The sequence below is a fragment of the Mustela nigripes genome, chromosome 11 (assembly GCF_022355385.1).
Source record: "Mustela nigripes isolate SB6536 chromosome 11, MUSNIG.SB6536, whole genome shotgun sequence".
NCBI lineage: Eukaryota > Metazoa > Chordata > Mammalia > Carnivora > Mustelidae > Mustela > Mustela nigripes.
In genome coordinates, this window is record NC_081567.1 from 23,744,272 (window position 1) to 23,766,196 (window position 21,925).

Genomic DNA, 21,925 nt, shown 5'->3' on the forward strand with positions numbered 1-21,925 from the left:
CCCCTTGGATGCTAATGTCAGTTTATTACCCTGGCCACATTCTGAGTGCTCACTGGTGGACTTGGAAACAAGAGACTGAAACTAATATAAAAGAGCAAAAATTCTGGAATGTGGGCACCCCTGATGCTCTTACAAATCAATCTCAATCACTCCCTTCCTTATCCTCCCCACAGTGGGGAAACTGAGGCACCAGGGATTTGGTGAAGATGGCTCAGTGGTTTCTGAGGGTTTTGCTGATTACATCTGACCATACTCCTTTTTCCGAAGTTCACTTCTTTTAATCTTGCCATTGATGGTTTTGGGCAGCTCTGAGACAAATTCCACCTGGCCAGGGATAAAGCAAACCCACCCTGAGTTAGTCCTGCTGTCATTTCCTACCAATATCCCACACCCCTCCTCTGACCCTGCACAGTCCCCCAGATGGACTGGCACCATGTTGTGACCCCAAGAGGCTCCACCAAGAATGTCAGGCTGTCCTCTGACTCAGGAAGTTGGATGTAGTCCTGTAATGAGCTCTGACCAGTGAGATGTGCAGGGAGTGAGACGTGCTGCCTCGAACAGAACACCTGGGACTGAGTCTGGCTCCCCCTCCGTCCATCTCATATAGCACCTGGCAGTTCCCTATGGTGGGCGCTCTTTTATCCTGGTCCCACGAAGACCATGTGGACATGTGGCAGGTGCTAGAAACATACTTCCCTAGTAGAAGCCGCTAAGACGCATGGCTTTGGGTTACTCACAGTGACATCTGCCCCTTCCTAACTGGCATGCATTCTCCTGTCTCCTCTCTATGAGGCAACACAGCCTTACAGGTGAAGCATGAACTCTGTTGTCTGAGACACAAGGGTGTGACTTCCAGCTCTGCCCATTTCTTCACTCCAACCTCAGGCAATTTACTGCGAGTTTGTGAGCCTCCATCTCCACTCTATAAGGTGGATGGTTATACCATCTCAGGTTTGGGGGAATTAAATGAAATAATACATGTAAAGTTTGAGTCCAGAGCCTGGCACACACGTTAAGAGTTCAAAAAATATTACCTATCTACCTTTATGTTTGGAAGGTAAACATCCAGAAAACACAGCAACATATTAGTACAAAAGAAGGACATGTTAAATTTTTGGCCCAGGTGTCCTTTCAAACGTTTTTCAACAAGTCAGATAACAAGGGTATTTATTCACAGCCTGCTTTTTTCTCTTAAGATATTTTTGTGATGTTTTATATTACAAATAAAAAATCTGTGTCATCTTTTTAAATTACAGGACAGCATTAAATACCACGAATAATTTAATCATTTCTCTTGTTGGACATTTTCATAGTTTGCACATTGCACTGAAAACAAAACAGAGTAAAAACTCTCAATGTATTTTATGCTACAATAAATATTATTTTGCTAACTTTGGTTTGTTGTGTATCTATATATGTATTGGGCTTCAATTTAGAATACATTTCTTACCACAAATAATGTTTTTTAAAAATGTGGCAATGTTGACTTGAATGTCTTTTTCAAATTGTGAAAGATTACAAATAACCTTCTTGGATATTTCTAGGCTCTTGTCTGATTTTTCTTCTGTGGGTTGACTTGTCAGCCTTTTTGTTTTGTGACACAGGATACAGATTTCTCTGATCTCCCCCAAACCCTTAAGTTGAATGCTTCTTTGGTAGAGAAAAATGCTCATTCCATGGGCTACATAAGGCTCACCTGAGGAGATTTGGGGCAGCAAAGCCCTGGGCCCACTGGAGGGGACCAGATCCTATCCCTTTGTCCTGACTCACCTTCCTGGGATACTTATACGGGGCTGTAATTGACTTCACATGCTGCTGAAGCTCCTTGATGAGCTGATCCCGGTCATAGGAAAGGAATTCTGGGGTCAGGACAATAAACGCCTTCACCACCTGCAGTGCAGAACCAGAGTGGAGGCTCAGGGTGGGTGGCAACTAAATGTATAGTCTAAAAAGTAAATGTTTATTAAGGAAATGGAAAAACAAGTTGACAGTTGAGCCTCTGGAAGAGAATAGGGACAGTTTCCACACTTCCAATTTCTACTCTTTGCCTGGAAAATTACTTCACCTCTCTTACCCCCCATGTCCTTCTCTGTGATGTGGGGAAGGCACAGCTTCATTCCTCAGGCTATGGATGCCAAGACTCATCAAGATCGGTCATATAAAACATGAAGCTAGGTTAAACTGATTTTTATTCCTATCATTATCATCAGCATTTTTTCTTAAAGACTGAACTTATTTTTCTAAACATTATGCTAAATAAAGTTTATATTTATTTTTAAAAAGAGATTTTATTTATTTATTCGAGAGAGAGTGAGCACAACTCCTGGGCAGAGGCAGGGGGAAAGGGAGAAGCAGGCTCCCCACTGAGCAGGGAGCCCGATTTGGGGCTGGATCCCAGCATCCTGAGATCATGATGTGAGTTAAAGGCAGATGCTTAACTGACGGAGCCACCCAGGTACTCCTATCATCACCATTTTCACTATTACTGTAGATAGAGTTCTGTGGGCATTAAATAAATGGTGGTGATGAACTCTGTTGATATTATTTATGTCGCTACTACAGGGCACAGGGCCTTGTACACAATAGGCGCTCAGCACACAGTGAATCAATGAATGCGTGCTCTGGAGTAGGCTGCTCAGGTTCCCATTCTGGCTCCACCACTTTAGAGCTTTGTGACCAGGCAGCTTATTTAATCTCCTTATGCTTGTTTCTGTCTCTGTAAAAGAGGGTCTCAGAGTCCTTAATTAATGGGGTTGCAGTGAGTGGGAAATAAGCCAGCAGGCAGGAAGGACACAGTAACTAGGACATGGGCAGCAGCAGCCCAAACAGGAAAAAATATGCAGTAGAAAAAAGACAGTCTCTTCAATAAATGGTGTTGGGAAAACTGGACAGTTATATGTAGAAGAATGAAACTCAACCATTCTCTTACACCGTACACAAAGATAAACTCAAAACGGATAAAAGGCCTCAACGTGAGGCATAGGCAGAAACCTCTTCTATATCAGCCACAGCAACTTCTTTCAAGATATGTCTCCAAAGACAAAGGAAACAAAAGCAAAAATGAACTTTTGGGACTTCATCAAGATCAAAAGCTTCTGCACAGCAAAGGAAACAGTCAACAAAACAAAGAGGCAACCCAGCCGCAAGCCACATTCACAAGCATCATTATCCCTCACACACGAGGGGGGCCACACTGCCCTCTGCTGACCACACAGTGTAAATGCACATACACGTTCCCTGGGCCTCCCTCCACCCTAGGTCCCAGGCAGGGGAGACAGGAACCTTCCCCTGCACCTGCCTTAATGGCCACACACAGACACAACAACCTCTGTTTCCTCCTTACCTCCCTTCGAATAGGGTCCGGGCTGCTCACCACAGCTGATTCAGCCACCGCCGGATGTTCGCACAGGGCGTTCTCCACCTCTGAGGGCCCGATGCGGTTCCTGCAGGATCAATGGCTCTTGTTTGGTTTCTGAGCAGCTGCCCAGGTCAGGAGACCCAGGTCCTCAGGTCTCCTGTTTTGGAGGGTCCCACCTACCTCTGCTCTGCAGGAAAACTGTCACAGGGAGCCAGATACCTGGGACCTGGCTCTGTCATGGGCCCCAAACATGAAGAATGCACACTCTGTGCTGAGAGATACAACACTCGCACGCTCCCCAGAGTTTCTCACCTCACTGCCTCTGCTCAGGGAGGAGGGTGAATATTTAGCCCTCCCCGAGCTCTGGGCCTTGGCTCTAGCAGCTTCCCTTGGCCTGAAACGTAATGGAACTCTCAACCTTTATCTTAAGTATTCACGCAAATTCTGCATACTCTTCCCCATTAGATTAGCAGGTTTCAGAAATTTAAAAAGTAAACAATTTCCTCAATTTCCCTGAAATATTCCCTGAAATATCTAAGAGAACTTGTTATTCTGGCATAATGTGTCATTTTTTTTTTTTTCTTTCTTTCCAAATCACTTAGGTTAGGGACAAATGACCTGGAGGCAGACAACTTTGGTAAGTCTGGGTTGTATATAGCCCTCTTTGAGGAACTTTCTTGACTAGGCAGTGACTCAGTTGCCTCATCTGTAAAATAAGCACAATTGCACCTACCTTCTAGCATTGAGAGATGGGTTATATGAGGCACTATAGAGTGTGATTCCTCATAGTAAGTGCTCCAAAAAGGTTTTCATTGTCATTTATTATTAAAATTTTCAGTGACATGTTATGTCCCATTAGAGGAGTCAGACATAGAGGAAGCTTCCTCAACCCATAAAGGCTTAAGTAAAGTCTTCCTTCTAAATCCTTTAAATTGCATAGTGTCTTATTATGGTTCCCCTTTGCAGACCTTCCTGAACTACATTTTGACTTTTCTGGATGCAGGGCTTGGGGGAGGTGTACTAATATCCCCAGAAAAGGGTCTCATAGACAAAGCTCTGTTCAGAGTTAGCCTGAGGGTCCTGTCACCAAGTTTGGATAAATGTCAAACAAGCTAGAAACCATGAGGCATGTGAAGGCGATGTCTCTGGCTCAGGTCAGTCATACCTACCCAGAGGCATTGATGATGTCATCGTCCCTACCCAGGAACCAGATGTAGCCCTCTTCATCCATAGTTGCTCTGTCTCCAGTGTTGTAAAAGTCCCCACACTCCACTTCAGCTGTCTTTTCTGGGTTGTCCTGCAAAGACCACAAAACTCCTTTGTTGAAGGCAATGAGTTTAGAGATGATGAGCCACAACCTGCTGCTCAGATCTGAGTCTGGATCCTGCTCCTTGCTCGACCTGCCACCTGGGCAAGTTTTGTAATCTCCCTGAGTCTACTTTCATTATATCCAAGTACTGAATGAACACTACTTCTCAAGTAGAGGACAGCACTGAACCAATTTTAAGGCTAATTTTAAAAAGTAACAATTCTCTTTTGTGTGGCACTCTCAGAAAAAATTTCCCACTAGAACATGGATGCTGTGTTTTATTTATTGGTCTCAGCTTAGCACTCACACAGTGCCTGGACAAATGAGCAAGTGTCAATAAACTTTTGTTAAATGAAATTCCTTCCCAAAATACTACCTCATCTGTTCCTCCCAGAAAACCTATTGGGCTTCTATTTTTCCAATTAAATGGTTTATTTTAAGATCATTATATATTTGCAGGGTACCTGCGTGGCTCAGTTGGCTGGGCAGATGACTCTTGATTTCGGCTTTTATTTTTCCAATTAAATGGTTTATTTTAAGATTGTTATATATTTGCAGGGCACCTGCGTGGCTCAGTTGGCTGGGCAGATGAGTCTTTTTCTTTTTTAAGATTTTATTTTTATTTATTTGACAGACAGAGACCATAAGTAGCCAGAGAGGCAGGCAGAGAGGGGAGGAAGCAGGCTTCCTGCTGAGCAGAGAGCCCGATGTGGGGCTCGATCCCAGGACCCTGGGACCACGACCTGAACCGAAGGCAAAGGCCTTAACTCACTGTGCCACCCAGGCGCCCCTGGGCAGATGACTCTTGATTTTGGCTCAGGGTCATAATCTCAGGGTCCTGAGACTGAGCCCTGCGTAGGGCTCTACACTCAGCGTGAAGCCTGCTTGAGATTCTCTGTCTCCCTCAGCCCCTTCCCCAACTGATGCACATACTCATGCATGCATGTTCTCTCTCTCTCAAATAAATTAATCTTTTTTAAAAAGATAAATATATATTTGCATGCAGTTAAAAGAAATAGCACAGAGAGATTCTTGGGCCATTTACTTAGTTTTCCTCAATGGTAGCATCCTGCAAAACTACAGCTCAGTATCACAACCAGGATATTGACCAGTCTCACTCAGATCTCCCAGCAGTTTACCTGTGCTTTTTTGTGTGTGTTTGGGTGTGTTTAGTACTATGCAATTGAATCAAATGTGCAGGTTTGTATATCCACCACCAGAGTGAAGATACAGAAGAGTCCTTTCATCCTGAGGATCTCCTGTCTTGTTCGTTTGTATCCACACCCATCTCCCTCCTCTTTTCCCTCCCACCTCCCTCCAAACCCCTAAGCCCTTGGCAGTGGACTGATCTATTCCCTAGTTTTATAATTTTGTCACTTTAAGAATGTTACATAAATGGAATTCTATAGTATGTTACTTTTTGGGACTAGCTTTGTTTTTATTTTTTTCACTCAGTATAATTTCCTGGAAATTCATCCAGTTATCTTATGTTCATCAATACTTTGATCCTATTTATTACTAAATGGTAGTTTATGTTATGGATGAACCACAGTTTGGGTGTTAACCCATTGAAGGGCCTCTGGGTTGTTTCCAGCTTGGGCCATTGTGAATAAAGCTGCCCTCAACATTTATGTGCAGGTTTTATGTGAGGCTAGATTTTCATAACTCATAATAGAAGAAATGAGTGCTTAGAGAAGCCCAATATCTTCTTCAAAGTCACTGAGCTGGTCAGAGGTAGGGTCGGTATTTGAATTTAATTCTTGCTCCACAGCCTATGCACTCGACCACTAAGCAATGTGTTGAGATCATCCCTGTCATGAAACATAAAATGATTTTAACAGGTTCCAGGAGAAAAAAAAATTAAAAAACACTGAATGACATCCCGTTTTAGGTTCCCTTCCCATTGTTCTGATTGTATTAACGAGATGCTCTGACATGTTTTTAAAATCTCTGGAACCACCAAGAGTGAGTTTCAGGATTAGAGCTTTTAGTGGGAACAGGGTTTATCTAGAATGAAAAAAAAATTGCTTTGTTTGCATTACAGTTATGGTTATAATTGCCTTCTGTTTTTTGGCTAATACTACTGTTTTCCATTTGTGATACTAAATCAACTTTTCAAAAAATGGATATTTTGAAGTAAAATATTGGTTATTGCATGCATTTGTTCTAACTTATCTGGGGGGCTGCCTGAAGGACAGGTGCAAGGTACTGATTTTATGTAACTCAGAAAAAAAAAGCAGCAGGCACTGGTCATAGAAGTTACCAGGCAAACCACAAAAGTGAAGACACCTGAGGTAAGAGATTATGGGTGGAGATATACAATAGACCTTCAAGGTCTGGGGGAGATGCTGGGTGAGTTTTGTATGTTTTTTGTTCTTGTTTGTTTTTTTGAATTTCAGATGTTCAAGACAGGTATGTACATGGGGAAATTAAGATAGCCATGAACATTCCCCCAGCAAGACCCATGCTCAGCAAAGTCCTGAGAAGACTTTAAGCTTTCATCTCTGGCTGATCCTTAGGCTCAGAGCAAGTTCAGCTAAGCGGTGAAGGCGTGTCCCAGCACAGAACCCATCTGCACAGTGGTTGTCCTCTCTCTTTTTTGGTTGGTGACATTTTTCTTTGTTCATTTGAGTTCCTGCCACTCAAGGAAATCTCTGTCAAAACATTAACTAAACATGAGCTAAAGGATCTGAGACCTCAGTGATCACACATGATAAACAACAGACTTTAAAGAATTTGCAAAAGTACCACAACAAAAGACTACTATAGCCTTCAACAGTCCAAAATCAAAAACAAAACAATGAAACCCCAAAAACCTCAACCTCTAGGGAAGTGGGAGAATCTGATTTCTAGAGTTCACTCATATGTGGAATTTAAGAACCAGAACAAATGAACGTTGGGCGGAGGGAATGAGAGGAAAACTAAGAAACGCATTCTTAACTGTAGACAACAAAGTGATGGTTACCAGAGAGGAGGGACAGGGGGATGGGTGAAATAGGTGATGGGGATTAAAGAGTGTACTTGTTATGATGAGCACTGGGGTTGTGTATGTAAGCGATGAATCACTAAATTTTATACCTGAGACTAATATTGTACTATAGGTTGACTAGCTGGATTTAAGTAAAAACTTGGAAGAAATAAAAATGAGTCAAACCTGTTAAATGTGATAAAAAACTAAGAAAAAAATGGACAAAGAACTAAAAGACAGAAAAAATTATATATGGACAAAAGAAATTCAGAAAACCATTCTATTTAGAATAGCATCAAAAAGAATATAATACTAAGAATAAATTTAGTCAAGGAAGTCAAAGAAAAATAAAAATTATTAGCAAAAGAAATGAAAGAAGGTATTAATAAATGGGAAGACATACTGTATTATTTGGAGACTTAATATTAAGATGACAGTACTACCCAAAGCCATCTACAGATTCAATGCACTCCCTATCAAAATCTCAGTGGTATAGAAATATCCTAAAATTCATAAGAAATCTTGAGGGATCCCAAATAGCCAAGACAACCTTTTAAAGGGAGAAGAAAGTTGAAGGCTTACACTTCGGATTTTTAAATTTACTGCAAAACTACAGTAATCAAAACAGTGTGATATTGGCATTAATAAAAAAGATGCATAATGATCAGAATAGAACAGAGAACCCAGGAAGAAACCTTCACATATATTGTCCATGAATTTTAGGCAAGAATGTTGAGACCATTCAGTGGGAAAAGTCAATCTTTTCAACAAATGGCACTGAGAAACTGGGATGTTCAGATACAAATGAATACAGTTACCTTATATACAATATACACAAATTAACTCAAAATGGATCAAAAACCTAGACATAAAAGTTAAAATTCTGAAACTCTTAGAAGAAAACATAGGGGGCAGTCTTCATGATTTTGGATTTGACAATTATTTATTGACTATGACACCAAAAGCACAGGAAACAAGAGAAAAAGATAGATAAAATGTCAATTTTTAAAATTTTACGTGAAAGGACACTACCAAAAGAGTGAAGAGACAATGCACTGAATGGGAGAAAATATTTGCAAAGCATATACCTTATAATATACCTCATATCCAGAATATATAAAGAGCTCTTACAAATCAATAACAAAACAAACAACCCCCCTCCCCCACCAAAAAAAACCCCAATTTTAAAAATAGGCAAAGGACTTGAATATACAATTCTCCAGAGAAGGTACACGAATGGCCAATAAGCACATGAAAAGATGCTCAACATTAAGTCATCAAAGAGACACAAATCAGAACCACAATGAGATACCACTTCTCTCATACTAGAATGACTATTATACACATAAACAACAAACCTGAAAATAACAAGGATTAGCAAAATATGGAGAAATTGGAGCACTTGTGCACTGCTGATAGAAATATAAAATGGTGCAGCCACTGTGGAAAACATTTTGGCAGTTCCTCAAAAAGGTAAATATAGAATTACCGTATGATGCAGCAATTCCATTTTCAGGTATACACCCAAAAGAAGTGAAAGCAGGAACTCAAACAGATAGTTGCACACCAGGGCTCATTGGAGCATTATTCACAGTAGCCAAAAGGTGGAAATAACCTCAATATCTATTAAGAAATTGATGGATATACAAAATATGGTATACCCAGACAATACCATTCAGCCTGAAAAAAATGACATTTGGTCACATTCTACAACATGGATGAACGTTGAAAACATGTGCTAGGTGAGATAAGGCCAGACGCATAAGGGCAAAGGTATAATTCCACTTGGTAGAGGTACCTAAAATAGGAAAATTCTTAAAGCCAAAAAGTATATTAAAGTTTAAAATCCTGGGGATATGAGGAGGAGGGGGGAGTTACTGTTTAATGAGAACAGAGTCTCCATTTGGAATGAAAAAAATTTCTGCAGATGCACGGTGGTAACTGCTGTACAGTGTTGTGGATTTACTCAGGGCCACTGAATTCTACACTTAAAAATGGTGAAAAGGGTAAACTTTATATTTTAGCTCAGGAAAAGAAAAGAAAGAAAACAAACAACTCTCAGTGGAGGAGTGGCAACATATCATAGTGGAACGGGGTATAGATGTACATAGGTGTGGGCCCAGGAGAGGACGTCTGTGTAAAATAAAATACGTTCTTTCCAATTTAAAAAAAAAATGCTGTTGCTTTGGACCATCCCAGTTTAATTTAACCAGACTCTCTGTGGTTGGATCCAAGAATTGATTTTTTTTTTTAAATCTCCTCAACTGATTCTAGCATACAAGCAGCGTTGAGAGCTACTGATCCATATACATGTTACTCCATTTATTTTTTCTTTTATCCAAGCCTAAAATTGTGCTACTGTGAAATAAACCTAGGGCCTGCATATTTGCTTTGGGGCAATAACATCATAAAAGGAGCAGCACCACCCACCCCCGGAGGCCACAGAATGAGGCCAACAGTGACACCAGTGACTGTTCCTATGGAGAAAGGAGATGGGCCTAAAGTCAATTTCAAGGTCTGTTCACTCTCCCCTGACCAGTTTTGGAAGCTCAGCATTTCTGTGGTCAAGAGGTTCAGGGTTCCTTAGAGCCTATTATAGTTTTATGTAATCCCTGGATTTCGTATGTAGGGTTTGAGAACCAAAAAGATGCTGATTTGATTCCTAGACCTGCCATTTACTTGACATAGGGAAGACATACAAAGCTTGTAATCTGCAGTTTCTTCCTCTGGGAAACGCGACCACCCCTGTCCTCTCCGGAGGCTCAGCAAGGATAATAGGTTTGTGCACACCCTGTTAGGAAGTGGGACTGTAGGATTTGAAGCCAATCAAGGCTTCTTGCATACTCAGCCTCCTCAAGAGATCATTGGAACCCAAGTCTGGGGTGCTACTTTCTACCCTTCGGCACTTAAGTGCCAGCTGGCTGGGACAGGAAGGGATGTGAGAACACCCTAGGAGCTTAGAGATTAATTAGAACAGGCTTTATTGAGTTGGAGTGACTGAAGGGAGCTATGAAGAAGCTTCAGGGTGCAGAGTTGAATCTACCACCTTAGCACCCACACAGCTCCCTGAAGGGATTCTGAGGGCCTGGAAGGGGGCAGGTGAGGATCGCCACTTACTTCATAGCCCATGAAGATGCCAATGGGCTTGGTGGGCTTTATCCTGATGCCAATGTTGCCTTCAGTGTTGCACGGCAGGCTGTTGCCCTTGTCATCAATGATCTGGAAAAAGAAGTCGTGAATCCCACACTGCTGGGCCATGCCAGCATGCCTGCCCCACCCGCACAGTACTTGCCCATTTGTGTGACACCACTGAGAATAAATGGGGAGAGGAGCCCCGCCAGAAAATAGATGACAACTGTCAGGACTCTTTGAAATCAGGAAATGATGAAACCCAAGTTATGGGTCTATTGGTCTCATGGATATGCAGACACGGCAAATGTGTCTTCAGGCTAGAAAACACAGATCAGGAAAAACTAGAAGCACCAGCTGATGGAGAGAGCTGCCAGTGCTCTCTTCAGGTGCTCTGGTGCCATCTGTTATGTGTGAGGCTTCTAGCGGAGAGGACAGCAACTGGGGTTGGGGGTGGGGGATGGGGTGGAGAGGGCACAGCTGGTTCGGTCGTCTGGTGTCACACAATTGTCCAATTCCAGCTGAGCTCTAACTGCTCCCAGCAAATGCCTTTAGGACCAGACCTGGACATCGAAGGGGGGCATGCTTTTCCCCATGGAACCCGGCTTGATCTTCATTCCCCGGAGAGTGCTACAACATATTCCCTATTCACAAAAGAAAGAAAATGGGGTTGGTCAGAGATCCAGGCTCATTATAAAGCATCAAGAACCACACACAGCATCCCCACCCACTCATGTCATTTGGTGTGGAGCCTTTACAGGGAAGCTAGAAAGCCCAGATTCTAGGTATAAGGCATTGGCCCAACTCCAGTCAGCAGATATTAACCACATCTGACATGGACTGGGCCTGTGCTAGCTCCTGGGGCTACCAGGTCCAGTGAGAGGAGCCAAAAAAGAAGCAAGTGAAGATCCTGGTGTTGTGGCCATGTAATATGAGGTGTTATATGCCCACTGTATGTCAGACGTGTGTCTGATGGCTAGAGGAAGACCATAAAATCATTTAACAGACTCAGGCTGTTAAACAGTGACAGGAACCCTGTCTCAATGACTCAGAGCTGTGTCAAGAATATTCAGATTGTGGTGTTCCCACGATTGCCCCAAACATCTCTACTATCCCAGCATCCAGTGTAAACAAGAGTAATTACAAGGTCAGCATGTACAAGGGGTTGAACATTGTACCCAGAGTTTTCTACACTTCCTTTCATTTCCCTTACCACACCTCAGCAAGATTGGGTTATATTTCGAATTTGGAGGCAGAGAAGCAGAGACTCTGGAAGGTTCAATGCTCAGCCTGTAGTCTTGAAGCCTGTAATTGGCAAGCTGAGATTTGAACCAGCGTCTGAATTCCTGAGAAGGAAAGCTCTTTCCCCCTTTGCTAAGCTGCTGCTCATGGTGCAGGTGTGTGGGAAATGTTCCACAAGTGAGTCAGTAGCTATGAAAACACTTTTAGAAATTAAGCACCGTCCAGGTATTAGGAAGTATTCTGTTGTTGCCAATGGACCTGGGTCGTGGGCATAGTGTAGTTCTCAACCCACCTTCCTCCTTGTCCAAATAGAAACATGAATCATCCAAGGACAAAACTAGAGTCTTAGTATTTCTTAGGCCTCAAAGAAGATCAATTAACTGATGATTTAAAAGCATATATGGTTTTTTTTTTTTTTGCAAAGAAGTCAGAAAAGTAAGTTAATTGAGGCTAAAATAGTCATTTGCCTCCAGATCCTGAAATGGTAGTCATCCCTCTCCCAGATACAGGGAAAACAAGGAGGTCGGGGAAAGTGCTTCTACCCAATGACAGAAATGGCTTCAGAATTGTGTTGGAGGAAAGATACCTGTCCCTTCCCCTACTATCATTGATAAAGTTTTTGTGGTTCAAGACATGCATGATACTCTGAATGCCCTGCCACCTGGCTGCTCAGTGATGCCTTTGGGAGTCATACATTGTGTGTGTGTGTGTGTGTGTGTGTGTGTGTGTGTGTGTGTGTGTTTGGTACGTACAGAAAGTCTCTGCTCCCTCCACAACACCAGTTAGTGTCCCACAGTCAAACCTGTATGTTGTCCATAAAAACACCCAGAAAGGAACTGCTGGGGCCAGCTCCTAGCTCCCTGTGATTTTCACCCTAGGAAGTGATGGTGAAGTGGGCAGGACTTACAGATGGGGGCCTCTGTGTTACTGGAGAGAACCTCCCAACCCACCACCCCTTCTGGGCTCCCTAGAGCGCATGATCACAGGGAAGGTGGCACCACATCCTTAGACCCCTTTTAAGGTTTCGTCCAATACTTTTCAGTACATTGGCCTCCTGACAGACTGATGAGTTGTGAATTGTCTTTTTGCAAATTTATCTGGGGCAAACTAGCCTAGAAATCTGAAGCCACCCATTGGCCTCAGGCAATGCTATAAGCAGAATGGGGCCTCCGCACATTCATTGTTCAGCTCTTCTGCTGGGCTCAGCAGTTCAGCACATCCTGACTGACCCAGAAAGGACATCTACCTACTGTTTCTGACTGTCCATAGGCCTCATGGAGCAGCAGGCCTGTCTTTCTTCTCCACTCCTCTTGCTCCTCCGGCAGCAGAGCCTCCCCGCCAGTAGTGCAGTGTTCCAGGGTGGGGAACCTGAGACTTCAGGGAAGACAGAGTGACAAGAGAACTTGCAGTCAGGCCTTGGAAGCTCTGCCCCAGGCCCAGAGTGTTAAGAGCTCAGAGTCTCTTCATCTGGATCACTCATGCTTTTGCTTTCTCATGTTCTTACTTGTCTTTTGGGCAATTTGGTCAAAGCCAAGTGGAGGTCACTCATTTCCTGGCAAGGGGTAGGTGATGGTGGTGAGGCTAATGGGTTTGGATCAAAGGTTTGGATCAACTTTGGAAGCTGACATAAAAAGGTGGCAAAGATGTATTGATCAGACATTGTCTTCACATTCACTATGGCTATAAGGGGTATTTCATAAACCATAATGTGGTGGGGGATAAGATCCTAAGAGCATGTTAGGAGGCTAACAGAACTGCATTGCCTTCTCTGAAGAGTAGGGTCATGCGAATTGAAGGGCTTTATTTGTGAGCAGAGGATGCAAGTTAGAGGGTAGAAATGAATTGCCCAGGACATCGAGAAAGACTGGGGCGAGTTCAGGAAAAGAAAACAGTGTTGCAGTAGCAGCCCTGAGAGAAAGAATTTCAGAGAGAGCATTAAAGTCAGCTGTGAACATCAGTAGTAGGTACACTGCATGACGTAAATCCTCTTTTTCATTCTTCCCCATAAAATTTTCTGCTAATAAAAAAAACCCACAAAATAATGATGGATTCCCTGAAGGAGGTAGGGAGACATGATTGAGGTCTGAGTACCGGGTGGCCTGGGCTGAGCCAGGTAATCTCTTGGGGATGAGAGAGGTAGCAGACATCTGGTTCACCTTCTTATCTTCATCCCTTGTCCTGGTACACCAGAGTCCAAGTCAAGGGCAGGAGGGTTGAGTTCACTGAGGGCGTCGTCTTCATCCTTCTGCAGCTTTATCCAAAGTAGATAAAACAAGCAGATTCTCTGATGCTCTGATTAGCTATGTTTTGGTTATATTTTTACTGGGTTTGGACAAAGATCATCATCTGAGGAATGTTTCAAAAAGTAGTTTAATATGAGCTTTTAAATACAGATGGAAACAGAATCGTTGGATTCTGTTTGAGGATTCTGTTTTAGTTTGAGGCTTCATGAATAAAATCAAAACTGTGTTTCAGAGTTAGTTTCATAAGGGTAGTCGTAGAACATTTAAATTTTTTAATTCTATATTTAAGACATGTCACTCTGACTTTTGAATAGCCATTTTTATCTCACACTCTTTAAAAGATAAATAAATGCCCATACATTTCAAAGAGCATATTTCAGTTTAGCTAAAATTAACCGGCAAACATGGGGAAATGAAAAAATAAATGTCTACGGTAAGAGAACATGATGCATCTGTCAGACTGACAGAATTTTTTAAAATTCTGACAATAACAAATATTGCCAATGTTATGAAACAATGGGAATTCTCCTATCTTGCTAGCAGGAGCATAAATTGGTTCAATCTTTGGAAAATCACATGGTAAAATGTCATATTAAGTGTAAACTAGCAATTCCTCTTCCAGAAAAATACTACGGAAATGCATGCTTATATGTACCAGCATACATGTACAAGAATTCAATGCAGCATTAATCACTAATAGTCCCCAAATGAAAACTATCCAAGTTGTCCATTAATGGTAAAACAGATTAAAAAAATCATGATGTTGGGCGCCTGGGTGGCTCAGTGGGTTAAGCCGCTGCCTTCGGCTCAGGTCATGATCTCAGGTCCTGGGATCGAGTCCCACATCAGGCTCTCTGCTCGGCAGGGAGCCTGCTTCCTCCTCTCTCTCTGCCTGCCTCTCTGCCTACTTGTGATCTCTCTCTGTCAAATAAATAAATAAAATCTTTAAAAAAAAATCATGATGTTTTCATACTATGGGATATTATATAGCAATGAAAATGAACTATAGCAACCTGTAGCAACATAGACACATCTTAAAACCTAATGCTGAAAAAAGAAGCCAGGTATTACAGAATAATATATGATTACACACATAAAGATCAAAGGCAAGTAAAATATAATAATTTGTTTAGGGATATTTCCTTAGGAGATAAACTATCAGAGAAAACAGGAAATGAACACCATAAAAGTTGAGATAGTAAATTTCTTTAAAGGAGAAAGAGAGCTATGTAGAGATCTCAGGGGTATGGGCAATATTCTATTTTTGTGAGTCAGGTGAGTGGTGACACAGGTGTTTTTCAACAGTTCATTAATTTATACATTTATGTCTTTTTAAAAAGATTTTATTTACTTGACAGAGAGAGAAATCACAAGTAGGCAGAGAGGCAGGCAGAGAGAAAGGGGGAAGCAGGCTCCCTACTAAGCAGAGAGCCCAATGTGGGGCTTGATCCCAGTACCCTGAGATATGACCTGAGCCGAAGGCAGAGGCTTAACCCACTGAGACACCCAGGTGCCTCTACTCATTTATGTCTTACTCTGTATGTTTGACCTTTTATAAGAGAAAAGTTTAAAAAAGAATAAACTCACAATGATGGAAGGCTTACTGAGTGTTTTTCATTTGGATCTTGGAGTCTTGCTTTAATAAACTAATTATCACCACCAACACTTACCTAACACACACACACACACACACACACACACACACACAGGCACACACATGTCAAAGAACCACAGTTAAAAATAGACCATGGTACACTGGATCCCTTTAATTCCTTCCCAAAGATTGTTATGACCAGCCACCACCACTTCTAATATACCTGGTAGAAGTGTGCTGTAGAATCATTCGATATATACTTGACGCAGCAAGGCACTGGGTGATGGGGTATTTGAACAACATCTAGAAAAGGGGGAGAGAAGAAATTGCATTTTTATAGTAAAGACTTAAAATATCAGTTAATTATTAGCATTTTAATTCTGATCTCCCCTCTAATGAGAGCCCATTATTTATTTAATTCTTTCACTATCCTTATATTGAGCATAAATTTTGTACATGGCATGCATTAGGCACTGCTGAGTGAAAGCAAGAAGAGTAAGGATAATACATTGCTTAAACTATAACTTGAACTAATGAGAAGTTATGCTTGTCCTGCAAGCATGCTTAAAGATGACCTTGAGAAAAACATGTACAAGCAGCAGGCCTCTGGCGGAGGGGGTGATACACATCCTTGAAGCCCAACGGCTAGGAACCTTGGCCGGCTCAGGGTGGAACACTGCCCTACTTCCCTTTTTGTCTCCCCTACCTCAGAGAAAGCCACATATTAAGGTAATCCATTTAAGTGCATTTGCAAAATTACAAATCTCATGCTGCTGGCCCAGACACACCCTACTTCTCTTCTTGTCTACTTCGTTTACCTCTAAAGCTTGTGACCAACATGTGACTCACACTCCTTCTTGTTTACCTATTAGACAGATGGCTAATGTATAATCTTCTTTTCTTCTCCTTTGTTATCAGGTATCTAATAAATTCAGGATTGAGGAGTTGTTTGGGGTGACAGTCCTTCCAGCTGTGGTTCTCTGCTCCCATTCTCTTAACAGCTGACTTGTTTGTGCCTCATTCTTCTCCCATGTGCCATTAGGAAAGCAGCATAGGGGACCCTCAACTAAATCACATTTTTTTCAGCAGGGTCCGGTTTTTGAGTTGGAAACGTAAGTTTCTTCTAGGAGTTTCTCAGTACTGGAAGGTTAGTGTTCTTACCTGTTCAGCGACCTTGGGGTCAAACTGGGGCATATGATGGATGAAGAGTGTAGCCCCTGCTGTCCATGGTTCCAAAATGCACCCGAAGACTGCCAGAATCCAGCCCGTGTCCGAATGGCACCAGAAGATATCAGATGTCTTCAGTTGCAGAAATTTCCTGCTAACTCCAAAATACAGTGACCTCAGCTATGTGACTGACCATGAGAGAATGTGATCAAGGGCTGGGGACTCAGATTTTCAGGTGGCGACCCACCACTCATTCTCAGTGCATGTTTTTAAATGGGGCTCAAGACACACATCCATAGCACGTCCGTAGAGTATGCCAAAGCCCATTTTCTGGTCGTGTGTGCCTTCAACTGGTTTAGTTATAATGATCCTTAAGACTGGGAATATGGGACAAATCTATAGCTCTTTTCTTGGATTTGACTCTGTTACTGATACAGTCCCAGGTAATGCTGGCAGCCATTTGGGGATAACAAGGAATAATAAGTGTTTCTGAGAATACCATCAAAACTCAGCAGAAACAGGCCTGACAGATGGAGAGATGAAAACCTAATCTGGAAACTATTTTTGTCTGAAGCCAAACTCTGGAGTGCTCTGTCTCAGGATCCATTAAATTCCTGTACTCATTTTTTGGCTTCCTTCACGTCTCTGACACCTTTGCCAAGCCACTGCCATCTTGGATTATTCTAAGACCCTCCAGCTAGTCGATCTAACTCTATTCTGATTTTTTCCAACATATTCTCCATATTGCAGCTAGTGATCTTTTATCTTTTTTCCTTTTCTTTTTTCTTCTCTCTCTCTCTCTTTCTTTCCCTTTCTCTCTCTATTTCTTTCTTTCTTTCTTCTTGAGAGAGAGAGTGTGCACATGCAGAAATAGGAAGTAAGAGGGGAGAAGCAGAGGGAGGGGGAGAGAGAGAATCTCAAACAGACTACACGTTCAGCACAGCGCCCAATGTGGGGCTCAATCTCGTGACCCTGGGACATGACCTGAGCCAAAATCAAGAGCCAGATGCTTCACAGACTGAGCCACCCAGGTGCTGCCATGTGATCTTTTCAAAACACAAACCTGATCAGGTCTTTCCCTTGCTAAAATATGTCCCATGGCTCCAACACCTCCCCTCCCTCTCAAAACAAAACAAAACAAAAACAAATAAACAAGCAAGTAAACAAACAAAAAACTCTTTAAACTCTACACCAAGGCCCATGAGATCCTATGGGATCTGGGCCCTGCTTACTTTCTCACTCCTCCCAACTATACCTTACCCCACACTCTGAGCACCAGCCATCCTCAAATCTCAGTAGTTTATAAACATTACTTTTTATATCTTTGTGCCTTTGCTCCTGTTATTCAGAGTGCACAGAAAGCCCTTCCCTTCTTCCCACCCCCATTACTCCAGGGTTTTGCTATTCAGTTATCATTGTATAACTTTTCATCAGCACAGCTAGCCACAGCCTACCAAAAAACTTTTGGTGCCCTCTGATCTGGTTAATAAGTTAGAAAATATACAGCATCTGTTCTGGTCTGAATATTATTCGCTAGAGAAAGGGCGGAAAGGAGAAGAGGCTGTTTAAAAACTGATTAAATGGGGCTGCCTGGGTGGCTCAGTCATTAAGGGTATGCCTTCGACTTGGGTCAGGATCCTAGTGTCTGGCATCCAGCTCCCTGCTCAGCAGGAGGCCTGCTTCTCCCCCTCCCACTTCCCCTGCTTGTGTTCCCTCTCTCTGTTAAATAAATAAATAAATAAATAAATAATCTTAACAAAAAATAAATTGATTAAATGGTTAACCCAAGGCTACAGCTTCAGCCTCTATGACTGTTCTAGATCAGGGACAGGGTCATGATGTGGCTTGGTCCCAGGTATTATTTTTCCATACAGCTCATAACTGGGTAATTTCAAGTTTCATTTGTCCATAAATGGGGAGAAGGAAGGACCTGTTGTTTAGGTGACATTGTGAGTTCATTCTGTATTTTCCTACCAAACCCTGAGTTAACTGACAGAGACAAACTGGCTCTCCTACACACCTCCTGTCAAGGTGCTTAGGCAGGACATAATGTGCCTCCTTTGTCATCAGAGGCCTCTGTCAGCAAATAGTTAGGATTCTCAATGTTTACCTCTCAGATTTTCATCAGTCTGAACCAAAGAGCACAGAAGGGAGAAGCAGGATAAGGTCAATTCTGCTTAGAGATCTTTTCCCAACCCACACATGCACGCATACACACGCACACACCACCCCAGATCTGCGGCCCAGCTCATAAGTCAATGACTTCTTTCCTACCTTGAAGGGAAAGAGGATCGCAAGGCAAATCCATGGCTGTGTTTTGCCATCTTGGGGAAGCCTGTGGTCCCACTGGTGAAGAAGATGGCCATTGGGTCCAGGGTCTTTGACTTAATACAGGTATGATCTGGGGATGCTGATCTGCAAAGAGATTCAGTACAAAAGGGGAGAAGTCATATTTACTCTTTCCATCCAGAGAAGCAAAAGGAACAATATGAGGCTTGGAGTCAGAAAAATGGAGGTATCTAACACTGGAGGGGAAACCAGTTCTCCTGGTATTGGAACCAAATGGAGCTTGAGAGTGAGTTGAGTAAGCTGACTGACATTTCTTCATTTTAAAAAGAGGGGAAACAAAATGGATTGTTTAGCATGTAACAAACACTGAAACAGCCCTTCCAGGCAATGCTCTAAGTGATTTATAAGTAACAACTCATTTAATCTTCAGACCAAACCTAAAAGGCAAGTACTGTTCTTATTGTGCCCATTCTGTGGATTAGAAAACTGGGGCTCAGAAAGGCTTTCATAACTTGCCTGAAGACCTGTAGCCAAGGATTCAAATACACCCCAAACTGTGTTCTTAGTCACACTGCTAAGCTTGTTTTTTATATGAACCAAGTTAATAGGACTTTTACCCCATAACCATGTACATTCACCCTGGTGTAAGCTTGAGATGGAAAGTACAATCCCTAGGGTGCCCCAGTGTGCCTTGATTCTTGGGGGTTTCTCCTAGACTGAGAGTCTCTTGGGCTCATAAATGCAAGTTCTCTATGGTGTTTGATCAGAGAAACTGCAAATGATCCCAGGACACTCTGACTCTTGGTGCAATATGATACCATATTGACTTTTGGCCATTTAAGGGCATTTTAGAGAATATTTATTCACACCATTTTCATTTAATTGTGTGACTTTAAAATCCAGTGTAAGATGTGACTTCAGTGTGATATTTGTCTTTTGAGGCCAAAGGAAAGGACTTTAAAAACTGAGGGGTTACTTCAAGAAAACAAACCCAGCATGGTGTATGGGTGACACAAAAAAAATGCCTGAAGGTTTACAGAATCAGAGGTTTGGAAGCGGAAGTGGTCTTACTTACCTCAAACACTTCCCTAACTTTTCCTGCAAAGTGTCCCTAAAGGTATGCAACCCCTAAAAAATGGAAAGTGTTTGCTCCTTTAGCCACCTGACAGCCATAGCCTCAATTTTTCTTGCAATCTCAAGCTTTCCCTTAAAAATTCATCCCTTAGGGGCGCCTGGGTGGCTCAGTGGGTTAAGCTGCTGCCTTTGGCTCAGGTCATGATCTCAGGGTCCTGGGATCGAGTCCTGCATCGGGCTCTCTGCTCGGCAGGGGGCCTGCTTCCTTCTCTCTCTCTCTGCCTGCCTCTCAGTGTACTTGTAATTTCTCTGTCAAATAGATAAATAAAATCTTTAAAAAAAAAATTCATCCCTTAATCTTTCACTCAACCTCTTCATATATATATTTTTTAATATAAACATAATATTTCAGATTCCTTACCTACAGGGAAGATGTAACACAACAACCCTCTGACTTTATACATCACAGGGATGCTAATACTTTAGTGATAGAGGCATGGAAGTTCAATATCCTTATTTTACAGATAAAGCAATTGCATCCAAGAAAGGGGAAGGATTGGGGAGGGTATGTGCTATGGTGAATATATATATAGTAATATATTATTATAGTAATATATATATAGTAATATATTATTATATTATTATATATATATATATAATATATTATATGTTAATTTTTTAAAAAAGGGAGGGAAGGAACCAGTCCGGGGTCACACAGCAAATCCATAGCAAAACTAGGAAGAGAAGGTTTCGGCCATCAGACCTGGTGAGTCTCCCCCTACTGGTTGGGAGTGAATGGCCTTCTCCTGTCCTTCCTTAGCACATTCATTAGAACAGAAACTCACTTAATTGATGATCGTAAGTCCAACCACCCTTGACAGCTATGGTCAGACACCAGGAGCTTTGTTTTCAGAGTAGGACACCTGGAAGCTAAAGAATCCACCTCTGGGGCAAAGGTATCTGTGGTGATGATGCCCTTGGCTTTAGACACTTGTAATCGGTAGAGAAGGTCCTTGCTCGTCAGTTGCATGGTTCCTGGCATGAAGACTATTCCTGGGAATGATAAAGGAAATTTTGGGTTTCAGTCTTGGGTTACCTGCATAGAAATCCACCAGCGTCTTGCTGGGCAAAGTATGGTCCATGGACCAGCACCAACCACACCACCTAAGACACAAAATCTCATGCCCCATCCCAAACCTACTGAATCGGAATCTTCACTTTAATAAGATCTCCAAGGGACTCCTATGCACAATGAAAGTTGAAAAGCCTTCCCTAACCTCTTCTGCTCTAGATGGATCTAGCCAGTAGACGGTGGATCCTACTTTACATAGGATCTGGGGCTATGAATGTAAGTAGGACAGTATCCCTGACATCAGAATTAGCTGCATCACTATCTAGATTTTTCCTCTCTCATCTCCTCCTCTGTCAGTCCCTTGTGTCATCTTGTATCTCCTCTCACTCACTCTGCATATCTAAATTTAACTACATTATCCTTTGAACTTCCCTGCTTTCCCTTCCATCTTCTATCACCAACAATTAGTTCGTGTCTTCA

General features: G+C 42.2%; 1 protein-coding gene across 1 annotated transcript in view; it reads right to left on the bottom strand.

The window, feature by feature from the left end:
* Window positions 1–21,925, bottom strand: part of ACSM1 (acyl-CoA synthetase medium chain family member 1) — a 47,781-nt gene continuing 25,856 nt past the window's right edge. The window contains exons 4-14 of the mRNA XM_059415193.1: window positions 21,219–21,426; window positions 19,285–19,425; window positions 17,005–17,164; window positions 16,067–16,146; window positions 13,257–13,380; window positions 11,328–11,408; window positions 10,753–10,854; window positions 4,528–4,655; window positions 3,344–3,443; window positions 1,771–1,890; window positions 1–324 (exon numbers count right to left, since the gene is read on the bottom strand). Of these exons, the coding sequence (XP_059271176.1) occupies window positions 238–324; window positions 1,771–1,890; window positions 3,344–3,443; window positions 4,528–4,655; window positions 10,753–10,854; window positions 11,328–11,408; window positions 13,257–13,380; window positions 16,067–16,146; window positions 17,005–17,164; window positions 19,285–19,425; window positions 21,219–21,426 (1,331 nt within the window). The 3' untranslated portion in view covers window positions 1–237. The remainder of the gene's footprint in view (window positions 325–1,770; window positions 1,891–3,343; window positions 3,444–4,527; window positions 4,656–10,752; window positions 10,855–11,327; window positions 11,409–13,256; window positions 13,381–16,066; window positions 16,147–17,004; window positions 17,165–19,284; window positions 19,426–21,218; window positions 21,427–21,925) is intronic.